Genomic DNA, 25,526 nt, shown 5'->3' with positions numbered 1-25,526 from the left:
TGCTCAGGTCCAGGAGGTAGACTAGAACCTGGTTCTTCAGAGTGCTGGCCGGGCTTATGCCCACCCTCGGAGACCCTGAGGCAGTCTGGTGGAGAGGCCCGAGTGTAGGGACTGCCTCTCTGCCTCTGGAGCCCAGACATTTCCCGGAGCTCACATGGTTCTTGGGCTTGTGTGCAGTAGAAGCAGAGACCTCACGTGCAGGGGCCTGGTCCCTTGGCCCCTTTCTCTCTTCTCTAAACCCACTACTGAGTTTTCTGGGATATACAACATCTCTGTTCTCTGGCATCAACAGTTGGTGGGTAACCAGGATTTCCTCCTCCCTGCAAATAGTCAAACCACTGATGTTGCTGCCAAAAGTCAAATGGACTCACTAGGATCCCATCTGGCCAAATACGAATCAACCTCAACCATACCCACCCAATGTCACAAACATGCACTGACAGGCCCCGAGCTGTTCAGTAGACATGGCTTCACCTGGCCTGGTCAGTCACGGGAGGATATTTTGGAACCTTGAAAATAATTCTATGTAGGGGCACACAAAAACTTTTTTTTAAGAAGAGAGGAAGTTGGGAGGGGCAAAGGGAGAGAGAATCTTAAGCAGGCTCCATGCCCAGCACAGAGCCCAACACAGGGCTTAATCCCACAACCCTGAGATCATGACCTAGGGCAAAATCAGCAGTCAGACACTTAAATGACTGAGCTACATGGGTGCCCCTATCCTTTTTTTTTAGGCTTTTAAAAACATTTATTTATTCATGAGAGACATACAGAGAGAGGCAGAGACATAGGCAGAGAGAAAGGCCGGCTCTTTGCAATGTGGGACTCGATCCCAGGACCCTGAGATCATGACCTGAGCCAAAGGCAGACAGACACTCAACCACTGAACCACCTAGGCACCTGGCACCCCTAGACTTCTTAAGCTGTATTAAAAAAAATGTATGAGCCATTCAGAAAAATAAGTAAATTAGACTTCATGTTAACAGATAAATATGGAAAAAAGGAATTTGGTTGTTCTATGTAACTTTTCCTATTCTTGTCACTTTTCTATAAAGTTGAATTAGGGGTGACTGGGTGGTGCAGTCAGTTGAGGCACTGACTCTTGGTTTTGACTCATGATCTCAGGGTTGTGAGATCAAGCCCCACACTGGCCTCCATGCTTGGCACTCAGTGTGGAGTCTACTTAAGATTATCTCTCCCTTTACACTGTTGGTGGGAATGTGAACTGGTGCAGCCACTCTGGAAAACTGTGTGGAGGTTCCTCAAAGAATTAAAAATAGACCTGCCCTACGACCCAGCAATTGCACTGTTAGGGATTTACCCCAAAGATTCAGATGCAATGAAACGCCGGGACACCTGCACCCCGATGTTTCTAGCAGCCATGTCCACAATAGCCAAACTGTGGAAGGAGCCTCGGTGCCCATCGAAAGATGAATGGATAAAGAAGATGTGGTTTATGTGTACAATGGAATATTACTCAGCCATTAGAAACGACAGATACCCACCATTTGCTTCAACGTGGATGGAACTGGAGGGTATTATGCTGAGTGAAGTAAGTCAATCGGAGAAGGACAAACAGTGTATGTTCTCATTCATTTGGGGAATATGAATAATAGTGAAGGGGAATATAAGGGAAGGGAGAAGAAATGTGTGGGAGATATCAGAAAGGGACACAGAACATAAAGACTTCTAACTCTGGGAAATGAACTAGGGGTGGTGGAAGGGGAGGAGGGCGGGGGGTGGGGGTGAATGGGTGACAGGCACGGAGGGGGACACTTGACGGGATGAGCACTGGGTGTTATTCTGTATGTTGGTAAATTGAACACCAATAAAAATTAATTTATAAAAAAAAAAAGATTATCTCTCCTTCTCCCTCTGCTCCTCCCACTGTGCTCTCGCTCTGTCTCTCTCTCTAAAAAATAAATAAATAAATCTTTAAAATAAATAGAATTTTAAAATCACTGAAAAAGAAAAATGAAAAATAATAAAATGCTTAGGAATAAATTTAACAAAAGAAGCATACAACTTGTACTCTGAAAACAATAAAACATCACTGAAAGAAATTAAAGAAGAGGCATCTGGGTGGCTCAGTCAGTTAAGCATCCAACTTTTGATTTTGGTTCAGGTCATGATGTCAGGGTTGTGAAGCCAAGCCCTGTATCAGGCTCCACACTGGGTGTGGAGCAGGTTTAAGAGTCTCTCTTATTCTGCCCTTCCCGGCTCTCTAAAAGAAATTAAAGGAGACCTATGTAAGTGGAAAGATGTCTTTTTTTTTAATTTATGATAGTCACAGAGAGAGAGAGAGAGAGAGAGAGAGAGAGAGAGAGAGAGAGAGGCAGAGACACAGGCAGAGGGAGAAGCAGACTCCATGCACTGGGAGCCCGATGTGGGATTCGATCCCGGGTCTCCAGGATCGCGCCCTGGGCCAAAGGCAGGCGCCAAACCGCTGTGCCACCCAGGGATCCCGGAAAGATGTCTTGTAGTCACAACTTAATACTGTTAGAGGTTAATATTCCCTACAGATTCACCTCAACCCCCATAAAAATCTCAGTTACCTTTTTTTAGAGAAACTGACAAGCTGATTCTAAAATTCACATGGCAGTACAAGGGACCTAGAATAGCCAAAATTATCTTGAAAAAGAAGAACTCACACTTCCTGATTTCAAAACTTATCATAGGGCTATAGGAATCAAGACTGAATGGTATCAGGGTGTCTGGGTGGCTCAGTCAGTTAACTGTCCAGCTCTTGATTTCAGCTCAGGCCATGATCTCATGGATTATGAGACTGAGCCCTATGTCAGGTTCTTTACTCAGTGGGGAGTCTACTTGAAGAGTCTCTCTCTCTGCCCACCCCCCCGCTTGCTCTCTCTCATTCTCAATAAATAAATCTTAAAAAAAAAAAAGACTGTGTAGTATCAGCATTGGACAGAGATAAAGATCAATGGAATAGAAATAAGAACCCAGGAATAAATGTTTATGGTCAAGTGATTTTTAACAAGGGTGCCAAGAAAATTCAGTGGGGAAAAAAGCCTTTTCAACAAATGGTGCTGAGATATTTGGATATCCATATTCAAAAGGATGAATCTAGACTCCTTCTTTATACCATACACAAAAACCAACCCAGAAGCAAGTACTTATGTGTAAGAGCTAAAACTATAAAACTCTTTAAAGAAAATATGGGAGTAAATCTTTGTGATTTGGGGCTAGGCAGAGCTTTCCTAGATATGACGCCAAAAGCACAAGCAACAAAAGAAAACAGATAAATTAGATTACAACAAAATTAAAAACTTTTATGCTTCAAAGGACACTATTGAGTGAGTGAACAACGACAACCCACAGAATGAGAGGAAATATTTGCAAATCACAGATCTGATAAGGGACTTGTATATAGAATTACAATGAAAAGATAACCCATTAAAAAATGGGCAATGGATTTGAAGACATTTGTCCAAAGAAAATATACAAATAACCAAGAAGCACATGGAAAGATGTCTGACATCATTAGTCATTAGGGAAATGCAAAATCAAAACCATAGTGAGATCCCACTTTGCACCCATCAGGATGGCTATAATAAAAAAGATAATAACAAGTCCTGCAAGGAGGTGGGAGAAACTGGAACTCTCACACACTACTGGTGGGCATCTAAAATGGTGCAGCCACTTTGGAAAACAACTGGTAGTTCCTCAAAAGGTTAAAAAACTACCATATGATCCAGCAACTGCTCTCCTAGGTATATCTCCAAGAGAATGGAAAACATATATTCACACAAGAATTTGTCCGTGAATGATCATAGCAGCATTTTCAGAATAGTCAAAGAGTGAAAAGCACTCAAATATCCATCAACTAATAAATGCATAAACAGAATGTGGTCTATCTACACAATGGAATGCTGACCATGAAAAGGGATGAAGTACGGACACATACTGCAATGCAGATGAACCTTGAATACGTTATACTAGGTGAAAGATACCAATGACAAAAGACTACAATTTATATGAAATGTCAAGGACAGGAAAATCTACAGAGATAGAATTCAATAGCTGAGTGCCTAGGGCTGAGGCAGGGTGATGGGGAGTGACAACTCAGGGGTTTGCAGTTTCTTTTTGGGGTGATGAGAATGTGCCAAAATTGATTGTTGTGATGACTACACAACTCTAAACATACAGAAAACCATTGCAGTTTATACTTTAAATGGTTGAATTGTATGGTATGAGATTTATATCTCAACTAAGCTGTTAAAAAAATTGATTGGGAGAATATTCACAATATGCATATCTGAAATAGACTTATGTTCAGAATACTTAAGGAATTCCTACAGACCAGTAAGAAAAAGACAGGCAACCCAATTAAAAGGTAAGCAAAAAGCCTTTAAATGAGAATTTCCAAATGGAAATAAATAATAAACAGAGAGATACTCAATTTCATAAACCATCAAGGAAATGCAAGCTAAACCCACGATGAGAAACCACCACGTGATCACCAGAATGGCCACAAGTAAGAAGACTGACAATTCCCGTGTGCTGGCAGCATGAGGAGCGTTATTCCCAGATGTTGGGGGTAGAAGTAAATATTGCTTCAACCGCCTTGAAAACCCATTTGGCAGTTCCTAATAAAGCTGAATCTGTGCTTACTCTGTGACCAACAATTCCATTCTAGGCAGATACTGAGGAGAAATGAGTACTCACGTTCCCTAAAGATACATATGAGAGCATTCATAGCAGCTTTAGAATAGCCTGAGCTGGAAACAAGCTAAATATGATCATTAACAGGAGGACAGATATACCAACGGTGGTATATACACACAAAAGAATACTGATAAGTATGAAAACTTGGATGAATCTCACATATTATGTTGGACTAAAGAAGCCAGACACAGAAGAATACATAATTCATGATTCCATTCATATGAGGTCCCGTGACAGGCTAAACCAATCGAATATGATGGAAAGCGAAATAGTGGTAACCTCTGGAGGGTGACATGGACTGAGGAGGGGCACAGAGGCATCTGCTGGGATGATGAAAATGTTCTGAGCGGTGGTTACAAGTGCACCTACACACACATATTAAGGATTTAAGCCCTACCCTTAAGATTCATGCATTTAACTGTATGTAAGTTACAAAACATTTTTTAAAAAGGAAAACAGCTCTCCGAGGTCCCTGGAAGAAGGAAGACAAGCATTGCTTGTCCCCACTGTGTTTGTGTCTCCTCCAAGCCCTTCATTTCAACTCCCTGGGCCTGGAGTTCATGGTGCTTTAAGAGCCTGTCCAGCCTGCCTCTGCACCTCACTGCTCACTCTGCATACCAGTGCTTCTCCAGGATAAGCATGCTTCACAATCATCTGTGGGACTTACTCGAACCCAGATCACTAGGCCTGCCTCCAGAGCTTCCATTCAGGAGGCTGGGGGTGGGGCTGGATAATTTTCATTTCTCCCATGTTCCAGGTAATGCTGCTGCTGCTGGTCCTGGGTCCACACTTTGAGCACCACTGCTTTATAGGAATCCTCTTTCCCAGCCTCTGTGTCTTTGTTCTGTGCTTCTGGCATCTGATCCATATCTTGCTCATCTTTTAAAGCTGCTTCAAATGCCACCTCCATCATGAAGCCCTCCTAGGTTATTTCATCAATCAGTCTAGGGGTCTTTCAAGTATCCTACAGTCTCCAGAACTCTGGGGTCACAGCCTGAATGAAACTACCCTGATTTCAGAATGTCTCTGAAGTCTCATATTTTAGCTTAAGAATTAAGGCATATTTTACATTATTCTCTAAAATATATCCATGTGTGATTTAGTTTACTTCAAAATATGTATCTAAAGCAAAGCAGATGCTCTTAGAAAATGTGTTCTGTTTATCCCGTGGCCTTGAGTACTCCTGGACACCTACTACATGCCTTGAGGCAGCGCTATGTGTATCCCAGTCTTAAAAGTAATGGCTTTACAATATTTTGCATTATTAGGCTATATATTTACTCTATATGTTTCTGTTATCTTTTCTCCAATTATGCAGAAGCAGATTGTGTCTCATTCACTTCCATTTCACCCTTAAATTGACCCAGCTTTGTTCATAACTGTGAAGTTTTTTTTTTTTTTAAGATTTTATTTATTTATTCATGAGAGACACAGAGAGAGACAGAGAGAGGCAGAGACACAGGCAGAGGGAGAAGCAGGCTCCATACAGGGAGCCCGACATGGGACTCAATCCCAGGTCTCCAGGATCATGTGCTGGGCTGAAGGCGGCGCTAAACCGCTGAGCCACTCAGGCTGTCCAGAAGTTATGTTTTTTTAACTCATTTTTTAAACCATATTTTTAAAGGCTTCTTAAATATGTGCTATCTGTGCACAGCCCAAGTTAGGGACTAGAGTTGCAGGGGATGCCTGTCTTGAAGGGGCAAGGAATCATAAAGAACTCATGCTGAAGGGACTTTACAGGATCATCTATCTGTGGGTCTCAAACATTACTGTCCATTAGCATCACCGGGAGGGTTCATTAAAACAGATGGCCAGCCCCTTCCCCCAGGGTTTCTGATTTAGCAGTTGTGGGATGAGGCCCAAGAATACGCATTTCTTACAAGTTCCCAGGTGATGCTGGTGCCATTGGTTCGGGGACCACACTGGGAGAACCACTCATTTATTTGACTATTTCTCACACTGTGCTCCACGAAGACCTGGAGGTAAGGGAGGTAGAGGCAGAGCCCAAACTTTGGCCTTCACTCACCTTTGAACCAAAGCATCTCTGTTTTCAGCTACTATTCATATTGGGGGTCTGAGTAAAATTCCATTTGAAGATGAGCTTCCATGGCTAAAAACGTCTGAGTCCCACTGGCCATCTCAGGGTGAGGGATTAAAAGAAGAGACTTTCCAGGGCCACATAGCAATTTTTTCCTGAACTGAATGAAAACATACAGGGAAGAGCCACACACCTGGGGTAGGAACCCCTCTACTAAGAATTTTCCCCAAAAGTTACTACATTCATACCTCCCTATAAGGAGAGCTCACCCCCGCCCTGGCAGTTCAGGTGGGGAGAAAGCATATTTTCTCACACTGAACCAAAATCTGTCTCTCTCTGATTCCATAAAGACCAATGAGCTCACTGTCCTGGAAGAGCCCAGCAAAGACTTAAAGACAGAACCCTCCCCACTCAATTAAAAGTTACTTCTTAATGTTGTCCGCAGACAGGGGCTCAAAGATAAAAGTAAGAGACAGACACATAATCTTCCTAGCTCCACACAACTTCCCCAGCATGAGGCCACCTGGGAGTCTGGTCTGGGTTAACCTGCTGGTTCCCCGGCATCACCCCCTCCCACCCAACCCACCAGACCAACCTTCCCCCAAACTCCTTCATTGCATCTGCCCTGCTTAAGTCCTCAGGGCTCCCAAATTCCTACACCTCCCTTACGAAAGGCCTTGGGCCATGCTATTCAGGCTCTCCCCAAGACCAGCTCTCTAGCAACTTCCTGTATGCCCCATGCCCCCAAGCCCTCCATTCTGTTCACTTGTTCCTGCTGCTCCCATCCACTGGAAGGTCTGTTCATACTCTCTGTCCATCTCAACATCCTTTCTTCCAGGAAGCCTTCCCTGACTGCATTCCTCCCGTTCACATTGATGCTCCCCTCCTAAGGCTCCTTAAACCTACACGGACTGTTCTACTTCCACTTGTTTCCTCCCCTTCTCAGGGCTCTGGAGTCAGATGGCCCTGGCCCTACTTCTTACTAGCTGTGTGACCTTGGGCAAGTCGCTCATCTTCTCTGAGACTCAGTTTTGGACTCATTCAACCATCTGAGAAGTATTTATTGAGCAGAGAGTATGTGTAATTAAATGACAGAACATATGTAAATTGTCAAGCACACAACAGATGGTCAACAGATGCTCACCACCAATGAGAAGGCAGGGCTGTCTGGGTGAGGAAGGACAGGACTGGGTGGGGGGAAAACTGACAGCACCCAAATTTAGATAAACTCATACATTTGATTCTGAGTCCCTCTAGATTCTATACTTGCCCCAGTCATGTCAGCACCAAGGCCACAGTTGAAGTAAACATGTTTGCAGAGTAAGGGAGGGCTTTTGAGTAAGTGTCCTCTTCCCACAAGCAGTCTGAGAAATCTGGCTCTGTCCTGGGCACTCCTGACACTCTTTCAGGTGGCTACTTCCACTGAGCAAGGTGGGTAGTGGAGGTGCTATCAGCGGGACAGATTTAGGGAGGATCTGAGAAGCCTCTCCTCTGCCATTCTGTACTGTGTCCTCCTAATACTCCTCCTTTAGTCCCTCTGACCTTTTCACAAAAACCTGCCAGGTGGGGGTCCCTGGGTGGCTCATTGGTTAAGTTCTAACTTTGGCTCAAATCTTGATCTTAGGGGCCTGAGATCGAGCCCTGGGGCCTGGTATTGAGACCTGTGTCATAGTCCTCATCATCATCACTGTCGTGGGCTCCCTACTCAGTGAGAAGCCTGCTTCTCCCTCTCCCTCTGCCCCTCCCCCCACTCATGCACACTCTCTTTCTCTCTCTCAATTTTTTTTTTCTCAAACAAATTTTTAAAAACCCAAAAACCTGCCAGGCCTCAGGCACCTGAGAGCCCTTTCCCCACTGCCCCCAACTTCCTTAGGGATTTCCTGGCCACTCCCGGGGCTTCAGTTGATATCTCCACACTCAATTACTTCTGGTGCACATCCAGTGCCCAGCTGATCACTGAGATGTCCCTCTCCCACCCCTCACACTTCATAAGACCCACACTAAACTCCTCATCACCCCTGCACCTACCCTGATCCCTCCCAGCACTTGATGCTAGGGTAAGTCAGCAAGCTGGAAATCTAAGGTCAGTGTGGAACCCTCCCTGCCTCTCCTGCACCCCTCAGCCAGCCAATCACCACCTGCAGCACTCCAGTGACCCCTCCTGTTGGAATCACCCAATGGCCTCCCCAAAGACCTGGGAATCAAACCCACCCCTCGAACATGACTCTCACTCACACACACCCTCCAGCCATGCGGCATTTCTTTCAGTTCCCAAACAGCCAATCTCTGGCCTCCAGACCTTAGCACATGAAGATGCCCTTGCCAGGTACAAGCCTTCCTCACCTGGCCAATTGCTCCCCATCCTTCAGGTCTCAGCTTAGACACGTTTCCTCTGGGAATCCTTCTCCAATCCCCAAAAGCCTGGGACAGGTGCCTCCTCTGAACCTCAGATTCAGTATGCCCCTACCATCGTACTAACATTGTCGCTTTTTGTGCCTGTCTCCTCCCTAGACTGTCAGTTCTGGAAGGTCAAGGACTCAGTACATCAGTACATAGTACATAAGGAGTGCACAGGAAGTATTTCTAACTGAAGAAGTGGTTCAGACTGCTGGAAGGATTGACCCCACCATCACTCACTCATCAGATATCTACTGAGTCCTAATGGTGTACCTGGTCTCACAAGACACAGGGAATGGGACCAGTCAAGCTCTTTGTCCTCAAGGAGCTCTGAGTTTAGTGAGGGAGATAAAGCAATAAACAAGTCCCTAAAAATACCCCCAAAATAAACGAAGAAAAGTGGACAGAATGGAAGGGAGAAATAGATACTCAATAATCAATACTCCACTCCCAGTAAGGGACAGAAGGAGGAGACAAAAAGCCAGCAAGGATGTAGAAGACAGCATTGTCAATCAGCCTGATCCAAGTGATCTCTACAGGACAGCCACCAGCTAGAGCAGAAAACACATTCTTTTCAAGCACACACAGAACATTCTCCAGGATATACTATATGCCAGTCATAAAACAAATCTCAAAAAATATAAAACCACACAAAGTATATTCTCCAACCACTATGGAATTAAAAGTCAGCAACAGGAGGATATTTGGGAAATTCACAAATAGTTAGAAATGGAACAACATAATTTTAAATAACTCATGGGTCAAAGAAGAAATCACAAGGGGAATTAGAAAGTACTTAGAACTGAACAAAAATGAAAATACATCACAAGCAAACAAATACATAAATTAGATGATTTTAGATATGAACAGTTCTGTGAAGAAAATAACATGAAGTATGAGATGGTGCAGAAGAGGAGGCACAGCTATGGTTCCTCCCCAGCATTCACATCCTTGCCATGGCCTATCATGGGGAGAACAGATCCCTGTCCTGCGTCTTTGGGCCAGACCATGGCACTTGCTCTGGCCATTGGGATGTAGGCAGAAAGAAGTGATGATGTGCCAGTTGTGAGACTGAATCTCAGAAGTCCTCCAGTGCTTTCTGCTTGGTCTCTGCCTTCGCAATGGGGAGAGCCTTCCCTGGGTGCCTGATGTCCCAGTTGTCCCTGATGTCCCTTGCAAGTAGTAGTGCCCAGTGAGACAGAAGCAGGAGTGGTCGAGTAAAGCTTTCAGAGGGCTGGGAGCATGCTTGCTTTGGCAGCACATATACTAAAATCAAAGGGCTGGAAGCATGACCTTTCAATTTCCCCCCTTTCTTGTTCTTCTTGCCTGGGACCTGAATATGATGGTTAGAACTGCAACATCCTGTTAGTGAACCATCCTGTGTTCATGAGGAACCTCGGAAATGGATGTAACAGAAAGATGAAACTTCGGTCCCTGATACTTTGTGGAGCTGCTTGACGTAGATCTCTTATTTCTGGTCTTATTTCACATGAGAGAATCGCCTTTAAATTATTTAAGCTATCGTAACTGGGTTTTTATTGTTAGCAGTTGAAGACAGCTTTTAACTGACATAGAATGATTAGAAAAGGCTTCTGTAGTAGATTGTATTTTCCCCAAATGGCTCATAACAATATCTCCTATCTCACATGGTCATTATGCAATGTAAGCTTGATATTTCCCCCACTGATGCTGGAAACTATATCCCCTCCCTGTGAACTTGGGTAGACCTTTGTGACTGTCTCCACTAACAAAGTATGGTGGAAGTGGTGCTACGTGACTTAAGGCTAGGTCATAAAAATGCCACGCACTTCCTCCTGGCTCTCTCTTGGGACACTTAGTCTTGGAATCCAGCCACCATGCTGTGAGGAAGCCCAAACTTACCCATGCAGAGGGACCACATGGAGAGGCCACAAGTAAGTGTTCTGGCCAACAGCTCAAACAAGGTCTAAGACAATAGCCAGTATTAACCACCAGCCTGAATGATGAAACTTAGAGTGATTCTAACCCTTGGCCATCAAGTTGCCCTTAGTGTTGAAGTCCTCCCCAGACACTGGAGAGCAGAGACACATTCTCCCCACTTTGCCCTGTCCGAACTCCTGGGCCAAAGAATTTGCAAGTATAATAACATGCTTGTTCTATGCCACTAAGTCTTGGGCACCATTTCTTTGAGCTGACATCAGAATGAGAAGGAGGAACTGGATATTAGAAGATCACAGATAGGACATGCCAGCAGCAGGAAAAGCAAGTGCAAAAGCCATGCAATGGAAATGTATTTGTAGTATGTAAAGAAGAGTGAGAAGGTCAGAGTGGCTGGAGCAAACAACAAAAGTGATAGGAGTCAGTACCAGAAAGGCAGATAGCGATCAAATCAGATGGTACAGGACGTCTTAGAGAAGGGAGCTTCTCTCAGGGAATCAGACGGTGATAACCTCCAGGGTCACCTCTCCTAGTTGGCACACTGGCTTCTGAAAAGGCCTTCAGTGCCTTAGCCCAAAAGAGGAACTCATGGTAGGGATTTTCAGCTTTTGCTAGGGAGGGATTGTTTTGTAGATGAATTAGCAGAGCACTGAAGGTGTCCACAGGCCATAGCTGTTCAAGGTCTATAATAAATCACATATAAGAAAAAGCATAAAGCCCATGGCCTGGATTTATGCTTGGTTTTTGGACTAATCATTTGTCCCCCAATTCCACCTGCAACCTGCCTTTTCAAACTTATCCATGTTCTAACCATGTATGATGATGCATCATTCTCCAGACATATCATGTACCTCAGGCCTGTGAGCATTTCCATGCTGCCCACCTGCCTTATGTACCCTCCTCCACTGGGTTCCTTCAAAGTCCATCTTAGGGCACCTCTTCTGCCAATCTTCTTAGATACCCCAAAGGGGAATAAGTCTCTACTTTCCCCATGCTCCTGCAGATTTTTCACAAAACTATAATTGTGCAAATTATACTTACCCCAGAGTAGCATAACTGACTGTTTACTTATTTCTCCTCCCTACTTCAACCTTTTCCCCCACAAAAAAGAGACCCATATTCAAGGGAAGATTCTGGACCTTATTTATCTTTGGGGCTTGAAGGCCCATCTCAGTGCCACAGGCACTGTAAAAATCCTGTGATGTCCCATCCAACAGGAGTAAGCCAGAGGGATACAGGGATGGATGGATGGGTAGATGGGATGGTAGATGGATGGATGGATGCATGCATGCATGCCCGGATGGGAGGATGGGTGGGCCTCTGAATAGTGGGTGAATTGAGGGTGGTTATGAATGGGAGCACAGATGTACACCAAAGGGGGCACAGACAGATTAAAGGACAGAAGAGTGCTTGAAAAGCTGGCTACATGAGTGGGTGAGAATATGATTATACAGATGGATGGGCAGGGGGATGAATGCATTTATGAATGAGTTCCTGGAAGGATAGAAGGGAGTCCTTAACCCAGAAGTCAGTAAACTTTTTCTGTAAAGGGCCACATAATAAATATTTTAGACTTTGTGGACCACATACAGTCTCAGTCATATATTCTTCACTTTTTTTTTCAAATTATGTATTTGACAAGGGTCTAATATCCAGAATATATTGAAAATTCTTACATCGTTTTATTTGAAGTATAGTTGATGCATCTTCTTTGCCATTTTTTAACAAACATTTAAACCATATAGGTGTGCCTGGGTAGCTCAATTGGTTAAGTGGCTAACTTTGGCTCAGGTCATGATCTCACGGTCCTGCGATGGAGCCCAGTTGAGTCAGGCTCCCTGCGCAGTGGGGAATCTGTTTCTCCCTCTCCCTCTGCTTCTCCTACTCATGCTCCTTCCCTCAAATAAATAAATACAATCTTAATAAATAAATAAATAAATAAATAAATAAATAAATAATAAAATGTATCAAATCCATTCTTAGTTAATAGAATACACAAAAACAGGCTCTTGACCACTAGGATTCAATTTTGGATGATCAGAACTTTTAGTAATCCCTGAGTTAGGTCTATCTACCATTTCACAAGCACAGGGTCGAATTCCCAAACAGAGAAGACCAGGGGCTACCCTACCACCCCTCAAAACAACATAATGGAGCCAGAGACCTTTCTAGCCGGGGAGGTTCAGAATGCATGGTCCGCTCTTCCCATCACTGAGCAGTCTTGGAATTTCAATAGCATTAAATCTATAAGGAGGAATTCTGAGAGAGAACCTGCCACTTTTTGCAATCAGGAATAGATCCAGATTGGGAGTGGTGGAGAATGTCTCAAAGTTTACAGGTCTCCTTAAGACTCATGTCCCTGGCTAGGACTTGGGAGTCAAATTGGGGGTCTCCTGCCACTTCTGTCCCCATACACACTGACGTCATAAATGTAGCTCTGGACCACAATTTCCCGAAACTAGCTTATGAGTTGTGACTTTTATGGGCTCTTTTTTTTTTTTTCTCCTCAGGATATTATTATGGATTACCAGCGGTTTCAGCATCTTTCCAACTGGCAGGAAGCAGTGCAAACACAGATGGAAGTTTCCCAGTTAAAACCCTCTTAACAAAGTCATAAAACAAAAAGCCCAGCCTCTCTGTCATGCTGCCAGCTCAGAGGCAAGGGAGAGAGAACTAAAAATGGAAGTGACTCTCCCTGCCCTTCCTAAAGAGATCTTTTAGGTGTAAGAGGGTGGTATATTTCATACCAGAGGGCTTTTGGGTTTCATAATGCACATAAAGCTTTCATTCTAAAGTGCAAAAATGAGGGGCTGGGTGCAGAGACCAGAGTAGTGCTCTGTCTTGCTTCTGGGGACCTGAGTGCCCTTGCTCACACAGCAATGTGACACTAGGGTGATGTCACTGACAAGAACCTCAGCTGGACTCAGCAAGAGGCCGGGCTTGGTGCTGGGTGCTCTGTTGCATCCAGAGAGGTTTTTCCCACAAAGAACTCCAAAGGCAGTTGGGAGATGTAGGGTTAATACATGACAGTGCACTGGGAATATAAGGTGTTCACCTGGCTTAGTCACCCTCTTGGGGCTTCCATATCACCACAGACAAAATGTCCAGGGTGGACATTCCCAACTCTGATGTTCTTGGATAGACATGGTGAGCAATGCCCAACAGTGTGCAATCAGATGCTAAACTACTAGGGGACTGGAAATAGCTTAGAGATCTCAAGGAACAGGTGCTCTCAATGTTCCCTCACTTCCGACATCTCTGCTGTACCCTCTTCCCTCACCCCTCTTTATGACTCATCCCAAAAGTCACCACCTCAGGGAAGCCTCTCTAGATTTCCCCAGGTTGTCAGTCCCTTCCCCTGTATTCCAGATGATTACTCATTTTCTAATCTGTGTCCTTCGCTGGCCAGAGAGCTCCTGGGAAAGAGCCTGTCTGATTTGACTTTCTATTTTCCAGCTCTTGTCATAGTAAGTGCTCAAAAATGTTTGTTGAACTGAACTGATCTAACTGCAGAGGAAGACCTTCCAGGCAGTTTTGTGGGTTGTAAAGGGTGGCAGTGCCTGATACCCAGGAAGTCCTCAGGTCTGGCCTCCTTTCCTCTGAAAGTCCAGAGGATCTCCTCTCCACTGGCTCAGGTGTCATTGCCCCAGTGCTAGGATGACTAAGAAAGCCTCTCTATACTCAAGCTGCTCTGTCATTGTGCTAACATATCTCCTCCATACAGACCTAAGCATACATCACATGTACACACACACACACACACACTCATGCACCCACACACATACATACACACACACACCTAAACTCACACACAGAGCAATGACCCAGAACAAAAACTATCCTCTTCCTGCTTTCCTCAGCAAGACAGCTAAGGAAACTGCAAACACCCTTTCAGAAACCTCAGCACATCCCCCCCATACACATGGGCAGGGAGACACATCCATGGAGAGCATGGTGTTATTCATCCCCTGAAGCACAAGAATCAAGAGACAGATGTCCACAAAAAGCCTTGCTGGACATCTGTCTGCTGCCAAGCCTCTGTTCATCGAAATCACCTGTCTCCTCACTGCTTTTCTGTCTCTTATATCACAGCCTTGTAAAAGGGCAATTAGTTTTGGACAATGGAAATGATTAACTCACCAGATGTAAGTGCTGGAGCATCTCCACATATCTGCAGAGGGAAAGAGGGTTGAGTTTGCATTAATTGCCATCCTGTTTAAGCCAGGGAGGGGCGATGTTCTGTGAACAAGCTCAAGGCCACAGGCAGCTGCTTGGGAACTCACGCTTTCTCCGAAGACAGCAGTTCCTGTGCGATGACGTGGGCTCTGGACTGTCCTTCCATCTGCAAGAGGGAAGAGTGATCAGGAGGGACAACACCAATTCAGAGAGGGGAAGGGAGACCCCACCTCCAACAGTGTCAGGTTTACAGAAGGAACTCCAAGTTGTGAAATCTTCAACCTCATGGCTTCCTTTTCTGCCAGTGTGGATATTGAGAGCATCTAACTCAGAAGGTTGTTGAGCTCAGCACACTGCCCAAAACATAGTAAGTGCTCTATATGTGGCCACAATCACGACTGTGTGATCTTGGCCTCCATCAACAGGCCTAGCAACCGTGAATAACCTGTGGTTCTTGGCACACAGGGAGCTCTTTTTGCATGTTCTGTCCCCTTGGTGTCCTTTTCTCCTTCTCTGCCTGGCTATTTCTCAGTTATCCTTCAAGACTTACCATGGTATCTATCACCTCCTCCAAGGAGTCCTTTTGGATCCCCTCCCTGAACCAGCTGGTTCAAGTATCCTTTCTGGGGCATCCTACTCTCAGGATGCCAATTATGTCTCTCCTGGAGGGCAGGAACCATAAACTTCACCCCTGCATGGCCAGTGTCTCACATATAATAGGCTTGCTTTTGTTGACTGAAAGAACTAAATGAGTGAATGAAAGAAAGAATAAGTGTTTGTTCCACTTGGGAAGCACTAACTATCCTGGCTGACCTCGGAAGGTGAGCCATTTAAATCATCTAAGACCCAACTTCTGTACCTGTAAGATTTGGGAATAACTGAGATGATGTCTATAAACAGGAAGGATGGGTGGGGGCTGAGGCAGATGCCTGGCTGGTCCTTTTGCCATAAGCAGGCCCCTTCTCTGTGACCCCGAACCTGCCAGATATCAGACACAGCTGCTGGCTGGGACCCAGAAGAGCAAAGACACTGTGGGGTAGCCTGAAAGAATAGATAGTTGATGACAGGAAAGCGCAGGTAAGGCTAGGGGTGGGGTGGCTATCGGTGGAGCAGAGGGCACTCATATGGGACACCTGGCTTCTGGTTCCAGCTCCACCACTGCCTTTTGGTATTATGTGCACAAGCCACTTTCTGAGGTTGGGTCTCAGTTTCCCCATGTGTGAATAAAGTAACCTCTAAATTCCCTTCTATCCTGAACCTGTGTGTTATTAAACTCTAGGAGCCAGTGGTCAAGTGAATGATCTACTTTAATGACCAGAAACTCACTAACTATTGGGAGAGCAACTATACAGTGTTATGGTCAAGACCCCAACCCATGGGGTTGCAAAAAAAAAAAAAAAAAAAAAAAAGACCCCACCCTAGGTTGTGAAAACAAAAATGTCTCTAGACATTCCCGAACGTCCTCTGCAGTGCAGGTGGGGGCACAATCTTACCCCTGGGTGAGAGCCACTTGGTATAACCTTTCATCTTGCTGTGCTCTTCTTTACAGCAGCCACACTACCTGATGCTATCCTTGCACACATATGGTCAATCAACATCTGAATAAATAACTGAAATGAGATATACTGTGCCCGGCACACAGTAGGCATTCAATAAATGAGTTCCCTTCTCTGGCTGCTTCAACCCTCATAGTTTCTTGGCTAAGAAACACAGTGTTTTTGGAGATTTTGTTCTTGCCAGGGCCACCCAAATAGGGCAGAACTTGGGCCCTCAATCATTCTCCCTCCTGTATCTCACTGCTGCCTCTTGGCGGGCTGTCACAGCATCCATGGAGCAGCAGGGGAACTAGTGAGGCCTGCGGAGGCCTCCAGCCTCACCTGGCCTCCCGCCCTCCCACAGGCGCCGAATCATGACTCACTGTCTGCCTTCTGCCTCTGCAGGGCTAGTGTGAGGCTCTGTGGACAAGAGTAGTTCACTTCTTCCAAGCAGGGGCTCCTGCAGAGTCCCACATGCAAAAGGCTTTGTAAACAAAACCCTTGCAATGGAAAATATATGCTGCCAGGACAGGCCTTAACAGCTAAGAAATCCTTTGGTTAATGCTTCCATCAATAGAATAACTTTGTAAAGGACAGGGGTCAGGAGATCCCCAGCTCAGGTTCTTCTCCAACAAAATGAAGACAAGATGATCTCCTATCTTCCAGGGGCCTGTGATTCAATTCTCACTTGTTATCCACCATGATGCTGAGAGCCTGTGCTCTGGGGTCACAAGTCTTGGGTTCAAATCCCATGTTGCACTCCTTCCTACTCCTATGTATGCCCTTGAACAAGTGATTTCTCTTCTTTGAGCCCCATCTGTAACACAGTGGTAATGATGATGATGATGATGATGATGATGATGATAAAACCTACTTAATAACAGAACAGCTAGCATTCATTGAACACTTAGTATGTGCTAAGAACAGCTCTAAGCTTTTCACATGTAATCTCATTGAATCCTCCCAACAACCTATAAGCAAGGTACTATTTTTATTATCTCCATTTTACAGATGAGTAAACTGAGGCACAGATAAGTCCTATCCTTTGCCCTAAGTAAGTCCTTTGCCACTGCTAGTAAGTGGCAGAGCTCAAATTCAAAACCAGGCAGTCTGGCTTCAACAACTAAGCACTTCACCCAGCAATGTGTCTGGCACAAAGTAAGCACTTGGTAGATGGCATCTCTGCTCATTATGGATGGCAGGGTTTTTCAAATTGGGAAACACCTATTCTTCACCTGTACTGGAAAGGTGGTAGCAGGAGTCTGGCACTCCAGAAGGACCCAGGATAATCCTGATTCAGTTCTCTCTGGTCTCCGACCCTCAGAGCAGTGCCTACCATGGTACACAGGAAAGAGCTATGCTGGAATTCAGGATGCCCAGACTCACATCCTAGCCAGGCCATAAGAGGCTATCAGGCTGAGGGTAAGCCCCTCTCAGATGCCTCTGCGTCCTCATCCAGAAGACGGGGTCACCACTCCCACCCTGCAAGAACCAGACGATGAGATGATGGATGGGCATGGTCAGGCCCACCCAACTTTCAGAGTTGTCACCATTATCATTGTTACAATCTCAAAGCTGTGAGGGGCAGACTTCTGGTAGGGCTGGGGCACGGGCCACTCTGCACGTCCTTCCCAACCCCTCCTGCCAGACAGGCAGACTCTGGGTGGAACACACGGGGCTGTCCTGCTTTAGCGACTCTGCTGATGATGGATGTGTCTTCACCAGCCGGACAAGAAGGGGGCCTGGCAGGCCATGTGCCTGAGTCTCTCCTCAGAAGCTGCTACTGGGCGTTGCCCAACTGGGCCATTTAATATAGATGTTTGTTTAACCAGGAAATGAACTCTGAGGTTGACGGCAGTGTCCAGGGACAGACTTCTGGGAACAGGGTTCCTCCCAGGAGTGTGGGGGCTGGGGGCGCCAGGGCCTGCACTATCACATTTCTCAGGCTGACGCTGTGGGTGTTATATCAGGCTGCTGCTGGCCCCTCTGCCCAAGGCCAAAGCAGCTTATCTTCCCTGTTCCCCAGGGCCGCCTAGTCCTGCACTTCCTCCACAGGCCTCAGGCAAACCAGCCAGTCAACCCTGGCTATTCTGGGACCAGGTTGGGAGGGCTAGTCCTTCAGGCTGCCCTCCTCGTAGCAGTCAAAGGAAGAGCTAGGAGTCCTAGTCCTCTGTCTCCATGCCTGTTTCTCCCTATTATTATTATTATTTTTAAAGATTTTATTTATTTATTCATGAGAGACACACGGGGGCGGGGGGCAGAGACACAGGCAGAGGGAGAAGCAGGCTCCATGCAGGGAGCCCGATGTGGGACTCGATCCCGGGTCTCCAGGATCAGACCCTGGGCTGAAGGCAGCGCTAAACCGCTGGGCCACCAGGGCTGCCCTTCTCCAGCTATTAAATGTGAGTGCTTAGCTTCCTTCTAGAAGAGTTCTCCAAGTGTGGCCTGAGAACCTCTGGGGTTCTATCTCCCTTTTCTGACTAATCTGTGAAGCTGGCTCAAACAATTCCAACAGACTGAGCACAGAGGCAGCTGGGAGAAGCCAGCTGTCTTCTAGGAAGCTAGACATATGAAAATTTGCAAAAATGGAAACCAATGTCACACTCCTCACTAAGTATTTTTGAAAAGTTATTCTTCATAAAAAAGGCCATTTATGTTAACATCAATTGGACCTATAATTGTTAATTTTAATTGAATTAAAAGATGTTTAAAATTTTTCTCAGTGTTACTTTTTCATGTAAATACTTACTGATAAAACTCATAGAAACAAAAACTCTTTGGGGTCCTCAATCAGTCTTAGGAGGAGAGAGAGGTGTGAGACCAAAAGGTTTTGAGAACGGCTGTTTTAGAGGCTGTTGCAAGGTGGAAAAGCTGTAGGTGGAAAAGCTCTTCTCGGTGAAGAGCCACAGAGGGAGGCATCAGTATCACTGTTTAACAGTCACAGTAATTATTACTACTGTGAGAAGCCCTCAAAATGGCCCCAAGAAGGCCCAGGAGCCACATGGTCCTTCTCCACAATGTCCTACTTTGCAGAAGAGGAAGAAGCTATCCCCAAAGCTCCTAGTTGCTCACCACCTTCTCTGCTTACAGGCCTCCTGGGTTCATACTTGCCTTTAAACAGCCACCTCTTTCTTTCCACATTTGTCTTTGTCAGTCCCTGGCTAAGCCCCATGTCCTGGCTCAGTTCTCCCTATCCATGGTTACTGGGGCACTCCACTCTCCACACCAGGACCCTCGGCCTCTTAGCTCCTTGACACCTCCTTCTCAGATGACTTTGGCCCACAGGTATAAACACTCCACTTCGCCTGGGCCCTCTCCACACTCAGTCCTCAGGAAGCGATGAGCTGTCTGGTCCTTATCTTGGAGCTCCTAGCATCCCTCCACCCTCAAATGAACTTGTCTCTTAGCTCTCAGGAGCTCTAGTCTCTCACCTACTCCAATCTATCCTCAGTCATGGAAGCTGCCTTCTGCTGTCACTTGTGGCCCTGAGTGGCTCCTGTGGCTCCCTGGCACTTGCAGAAAGACTTATGATCCAGCATGATGCTGAGAGTCTGTGGTCACAAGACTTGAGTTCAAATCCTGGCCTCCACCCCTTCCTACACTTATGCCCTTGAACAAGTGATTTCTCTTCTCTGAGCCCCATCTGTAACACAGTGGTGGTAATAATAATACCTACTTAATAATAGAACAGCTAGCATTCATTGAACACTTAGTATATGCTAAAATGGCTCTAAGCTTTTTCCATGTATTCTCACTGAATCCTCTCAAAAACCCATGAGCAAGGTACTATTCTTATTACCTCCATTTTACAGATGAGGAAACTGAGGCACAGATAAGTCCTACCCTTTGCCTGTGACTCAGCATAGAGACCGTTTCCAGACACCACTCCTGCATTCCTCCATGCCCCATGGAACTCAATTTTACACCTTGTTTTTCCCCATCTCTGGCTCCCGCCAGTCCCTATGCCAAAACTTCCCTGCAATCTCCAAAAGTGTCTCTAAGTCACATACTAAACCTGGGTGAGGGCAGGGCACGAAGGTAGGCATCCTGGTGCTCCATCTTTGCCGACCTCCTCAGCCACACATGCCACTGAAAGAAAAATTCATCTGGACAGAGGAGGGGCTGCCTTCTTTGGCTGTTTCAAGCCCTGGGGAAATCCTGTGAGGGTCCCAGGGAGGGGGCTCTCTGGAGAGTTCTCAGGTCACATCTGGAGAAGGGAGAGTGCTCAGGACTCGCAGGTGGCACCAGACTCCTGGAAAGCACAGTCACTGAAGTTCCTCCAGGGACCACTGTCACAGACAACGTCCTTCCCCTTGGAATTCAGGTCGGGATTTCCAGCGCAGCTTTCAGTGACCACTGGGAAATTCAGAGACAGGAGCTCAGGGAGACATGGTACATTTCTATTCCAGCCATCACCTGTGCTCCCGCAGGAGGCAGGGAAGGGATAAGGATGGTGAAAGAGATGCAACACCTGCCAGGAGGAGGGCAGGGAGAAGGTGGGACCAAACAGAAGTCTCCCGACTCCCCCAGGACCAAGTGGCTGCCTCCAGTTCATGGTGACACCTGTCTAGTTCTAGTTCCTGAAGTCAGGCTAGTGTGAGTCTGGGTTTAGCCTAGATGCTTTAAAAAACTTTTAGTTTTGGAAGGAATCTTTGGTTCTGGATGCAGTTTGTAATACATTCATATAAATAGCATGTTATCTGGGAAGGCCTTGAGTGAGAGACTAGGAAACCTAATTTTTACTCCAGACTTTGCCTCAAACCTGCTGAATAACCTCCAGCAAGCGACGGCTTCTCTATGAGCTTTAGTTTTCCTTCCTGTAAGACACAGGAATCCCTTGCATACTGGGACACTATACCCATTGAATAGCAACTCTCAATTTCCCTCTCCCTCAGCCCCTGGCAACCATCATTCCACTCTCTGCTTCAACTGTTCTAGATTCCTCATGGAAATGGAATCATGCAGCATTTGTCCCTCTGCAACTGGCTTACTTCACTTAGCACAATGTCCCCCAGGTTCATCCATGCTGTATCATGTGGCGGGATTTCCTTCCTTTTCAAGGCTGAATAATATTCCATTGTACGAACAGACCCCACTTTGTTTACCCATTCAACTGTCAATGGACATTAAGAGGGTAGATTTCATGTGAAGTGTTCTTACCACAATGAAAAACAAAACAAAGTGACATCAAAATGCTCCTGTCAGCTCTCTCAGCTTCTAGAATCCTAAGAGAGTGGTCATAACTGCGATTGGCAAGTTCTCAGTTTGAAAGGCCAGTACATTGCTAGTACATGGCTCATATATTTAGTCTTCCTGTCCTCACCATCTCATTTGTCAAGAAAGGACCAGCCATGACCTCAAGAAGCCAGTCAATGGCTGGATTCCATGCTGTTTGTGCCTCCTATGTACTCTCCTTCTCCTTTCCACTTAACCACATCCTATTCCCCTTTGTGAAGAACTAAGGCCTCACTTCCTCCTGGAAGCCTCCCTGATTGCCCTGACTCTTAAGACTTGGGCCACTTACACTGTTTGGAGCTTAACTCACACAGCTGAGGACAAAGGGGCTGCCCCACAACTGTTCTATCTCACAGACAGCCATTGTTTATAAATGAGATAAAACATTCAGAAAAGAACATAAAACACAAAGGTAAGGTTTAGAGACTGTCAGCAGCTTTTTCATTTCCCACCTTGGCTGTGAGTGCCCCATGATTGGGCACCCCAGTGGCTTTTTTCCTGGCACCTCCAAGGGCTGAGGGTCCTGTGAGGGCTTCATATAGACTGGCTGGCTGACATACACAGGCCAGAGCTCAAACTTCAGTGAACAGACATATACCGCAGGGGATCTAGAGAATCGGCAGATCCTGATGCGGCGAGTCTGGGGAGTGCCTGGGGTGCTGCAGGCCTACATGTCCAACTCTCGACGGCAGAGCTGCACACTGGGTATACAGAGTAGCTGCCATGGAGCCAGGAAGGAGAAAGGGAGGATGAGTGTGATGGTGGCCCCAATCCCATGCTGGGGCCAGGGGCACATGTAGACATAGCAGAGAGGAAAATCAGCCACAGAAGAAGTTCTCTTAGGGTAGGGGCATCCTACTGTCTCCACACCCAACCTGTTGGCTTCACCAGGACTCTGAATAAGGGGTGTGGGACATGCAGGTGCCCTGACTGCTTCAGGACCTCTGAGTGACTGTTATCTCTCATCCTCCCTCTACTCACACTGCGTTGAAATGTCTCCTGTGTTACTCTGCTGAACTGTCACACCTTCTACATGATTACTGGGGAGCTGGTAAGAAGCTGGGTTGGCTCTCAGCTCAGCCTCTTCACTGTGCAAAGTGAATTATATAGGACCAAACAAGTGTTTTCATTTTACTAAACTGTCACGCATCTAAGTTTGTTTTCCTTACTTGACTGCAGGAACTGAGTCTAATGTATTCATTTATTTATTAGTTTTTTTTTTTCAGGGATATTTACTGAGCACTACTTTATGTGCCAGGCAATAAGGACACAAATGTGAACAGAAGTGTGGTCCTGGGGGCACCTGGGTGGCTCAGTCAGTTAAGCTCTGCCTTTGGCTCAGGTCATGACCTCGGGGTCCTGGGACTGAGCCCTGCATTGGGCTCCCTGCTCAGCAGGAAGCCTGCTTCTCCCTCTGTCTCTGCCCCTCCCTGCCCCTGCCCTGACACTCATGAGCTTTCTTTCTCTCAAATACACAAATAAATAAAATCTTTATAGGGATGCCTGGGTGGCTCAGTGGTTGAGCATCTGCCTTTGGCTCAGGCATGATCCCGCAGTCCCAGGATGGAGTCCGGCTTCAGGCTCCCTGCGTGGAGGCTGTTTCTCCCTCTACCTGTGTCTCTGCCTCTCTCTCTCTGTGTGTCTCTCATGAATAAATAAATAAAATCTTTTTTAAAAAAGACAAAAAAAAAAGTCTTTACAAATAAAGAAGTGTGGTCCTGCCCTCTTGGAGCTATTCTTACAGGGAAAGGCAAAGGGCATGCAAGTAAAGCAGAAAAAGAAAGACATAATCACAGCTTGAGATAAGTATGAGGAAGGAAGTAGACAGGAATGCTATAACCGAGCACTGCAGAATGAGCAAGGGAGACCTCTCTGAGGATGTAGAAGAACCCTTAGACGGCTCTACAGAGGATGGGAGGAGAGCTTCAGGTGGAGGCAACTGCAAGTGCAAAGAGCCTGAGCTCGGGTCTGAAGTACAGATGAAACCTGTTTTTGAATCCTTCAGGATGCCTGGCCAAAGGCCTTGGAGTTTGTTGAATTCTTTTTGATCTACGATTAACACATGATAATAGAAGATGAAATGCCAGAGATGTCAAATCTTTATTTTTTTATTATTTTTAAAAAAGATTTTATTTATTTATTCATGAGAGACACACACAGAGAGAGAGGCAGAGACACAAGCAGAGGGAGAAGCAGGATCCATGCAGGGAGCCCGACATGGGACTAGATCCCAGGTCTCCAGGATCAGGCCCTGGGCTGAAGGCGGCACTAAAGCGTTGAGCCAGCTGGGCTGCCCTGATTTCAAATCTTTAGAATCTAGTGCCAACACTCAAAATGGCAGATACAAGAAGAGAAGCAGGCCGACATGATGGGGAAGATGCAGAGTTCAGCTTGGGATATGCTGAGTTGGAGGCACAGTAAACGCTCCTAGTATTGGGGGATATATCTCAAGACTCCCAGTGGATGCCTAAAACCACAGATAGTTCGCCAAGCCTCACATGTGCATACCTTGGAGATACTGTGGGTCTTTCCAGACCATTATAATAAAGCAAATACCGCAGTAAAGCGAGTCAAATACAGTTTTTGGTTTCCCAGTGCATAGAAGTTATGTTATATTATACCGTATTCTATTAAGTGTGAGTAGCATTACTCTAAAAGACATGTACATACCATAATTAAAAATATTTTGCTACAAAATGTTGAGTTGTAATCACTGATCACAGATCATCATAATCAGTACAATAATGATGAAAAGTTCGAAACACTGTGAGAATTATCAAAATATGACAGAGACACAAAGTGAATAAACGCTGCTGGAAAAATGGTGCCAAAAGACTTGCTCGATGCAGGGTTGTCACAAACCTTCAATTTGTGAAGAATGCAGTATCTGTGAAGTATAATGAAGTGGAGTGTAACAAACAGGGTATGCCTGTTTAAAGTATGCTTTATTTCTAGACATACATACCTATGATAAAGTTTAATTTAAAAAGTGGGCACAGTAAGAGATCACTAATAACTAGTAATAAAACAGAACAATTACAATAATATATTGCAATATAAGTTATGTGAATGTGGTCTCCCTAAAAATACCTTACTCTGGTTGTACTTGTTAGGACAATGAGATGATAAAACGCCTACTACATGATGACATGAAGTGACATAAACAATGTGGGCGCTGTGACATGGTGTTCGGCAACTACTGGCCTTCTGAATATATGTCAGAAAGAGGATCACTTGCTTTAGATCAAGTTGATCACAGGTAACTGAAGCTATAGAAAGCAAAATGCAAATAAGGGCGGGGTGGCGGGGCAACAGTATCTGTGGGGCTTCCAAGAAGGGACCAAAAGGTTATCTGGAGGCTGGAGTGTGGGGCTGCAGAGAGGGGTCAGACCAGGAGGTCAGCTCTGGAGGTCACCTAAGTAGGGCTGGCCGCTGGCCTGGAATGGCCTGCCTGAGCAGAACACAGGATGAGAGATGAAGATGAAGGAGCTCAGGCCTTGGGAAATAGACACCTCATGTAGAAGCATAGAGTTGGACAGTCACAG

At 45.7% G+C, this 25,526-nt stretch overlaps 1 protein-coding gene across 3 annotated transcripts in view; it reads right to left on the bottom strand.

Annotated features, from left to right (window-relative positions):
* FGD5 (FYVE, RhoGEF and PH domain containing 5) overlaps positions 1 to 25,526 on the bottom strand; it is a 122,408-nt gene that overhangs the window by 41,310 nt on the left and 55,572 nt on the right. For all 3 annotated transcript variants that reach the window (XM_055343917.1, XM_055343918.1, XM_055343919.1), the window contains exons 4-5: positions 15,319 to 15,377; positions 15,176 to 15,206 (exon numbers count right to left, since the gene is read on the bottom strand). In XM_055343917.1, the coding sequence (XP_055199892.1) occupies positions 15,176 to 15,206; positions 15,319 to 15,377 (90 nt within the window). The remainder of the gene's footprint in view (positions 1 to 15,175; positions 15,207 to 15,318; positions 15,378 to 25,526) is intronic.

This window comes from Nyctereutes procyonoides, unplaced genomic scaffold (assembly GCF_905146905.1).
Source record: "Nyctereutes procyonoides isolate TBG_1078 unplaced genomic scaffold, NYPRO_anot_genome, whole genome shotgun sequence".
In the NCBI taxonomy this organism is placed as follows: domain Eukaryota; kingdom Metazoa; phylum Chordata; class Mammalia; order Carnivora; family Canidae; genus Nyctereutes; species Nyctereutes procyonoides.
Note: the sequence above shows the minus strand (reverse complement) of the source record. Positions and strands in the feature narration are given on the sequence as shown.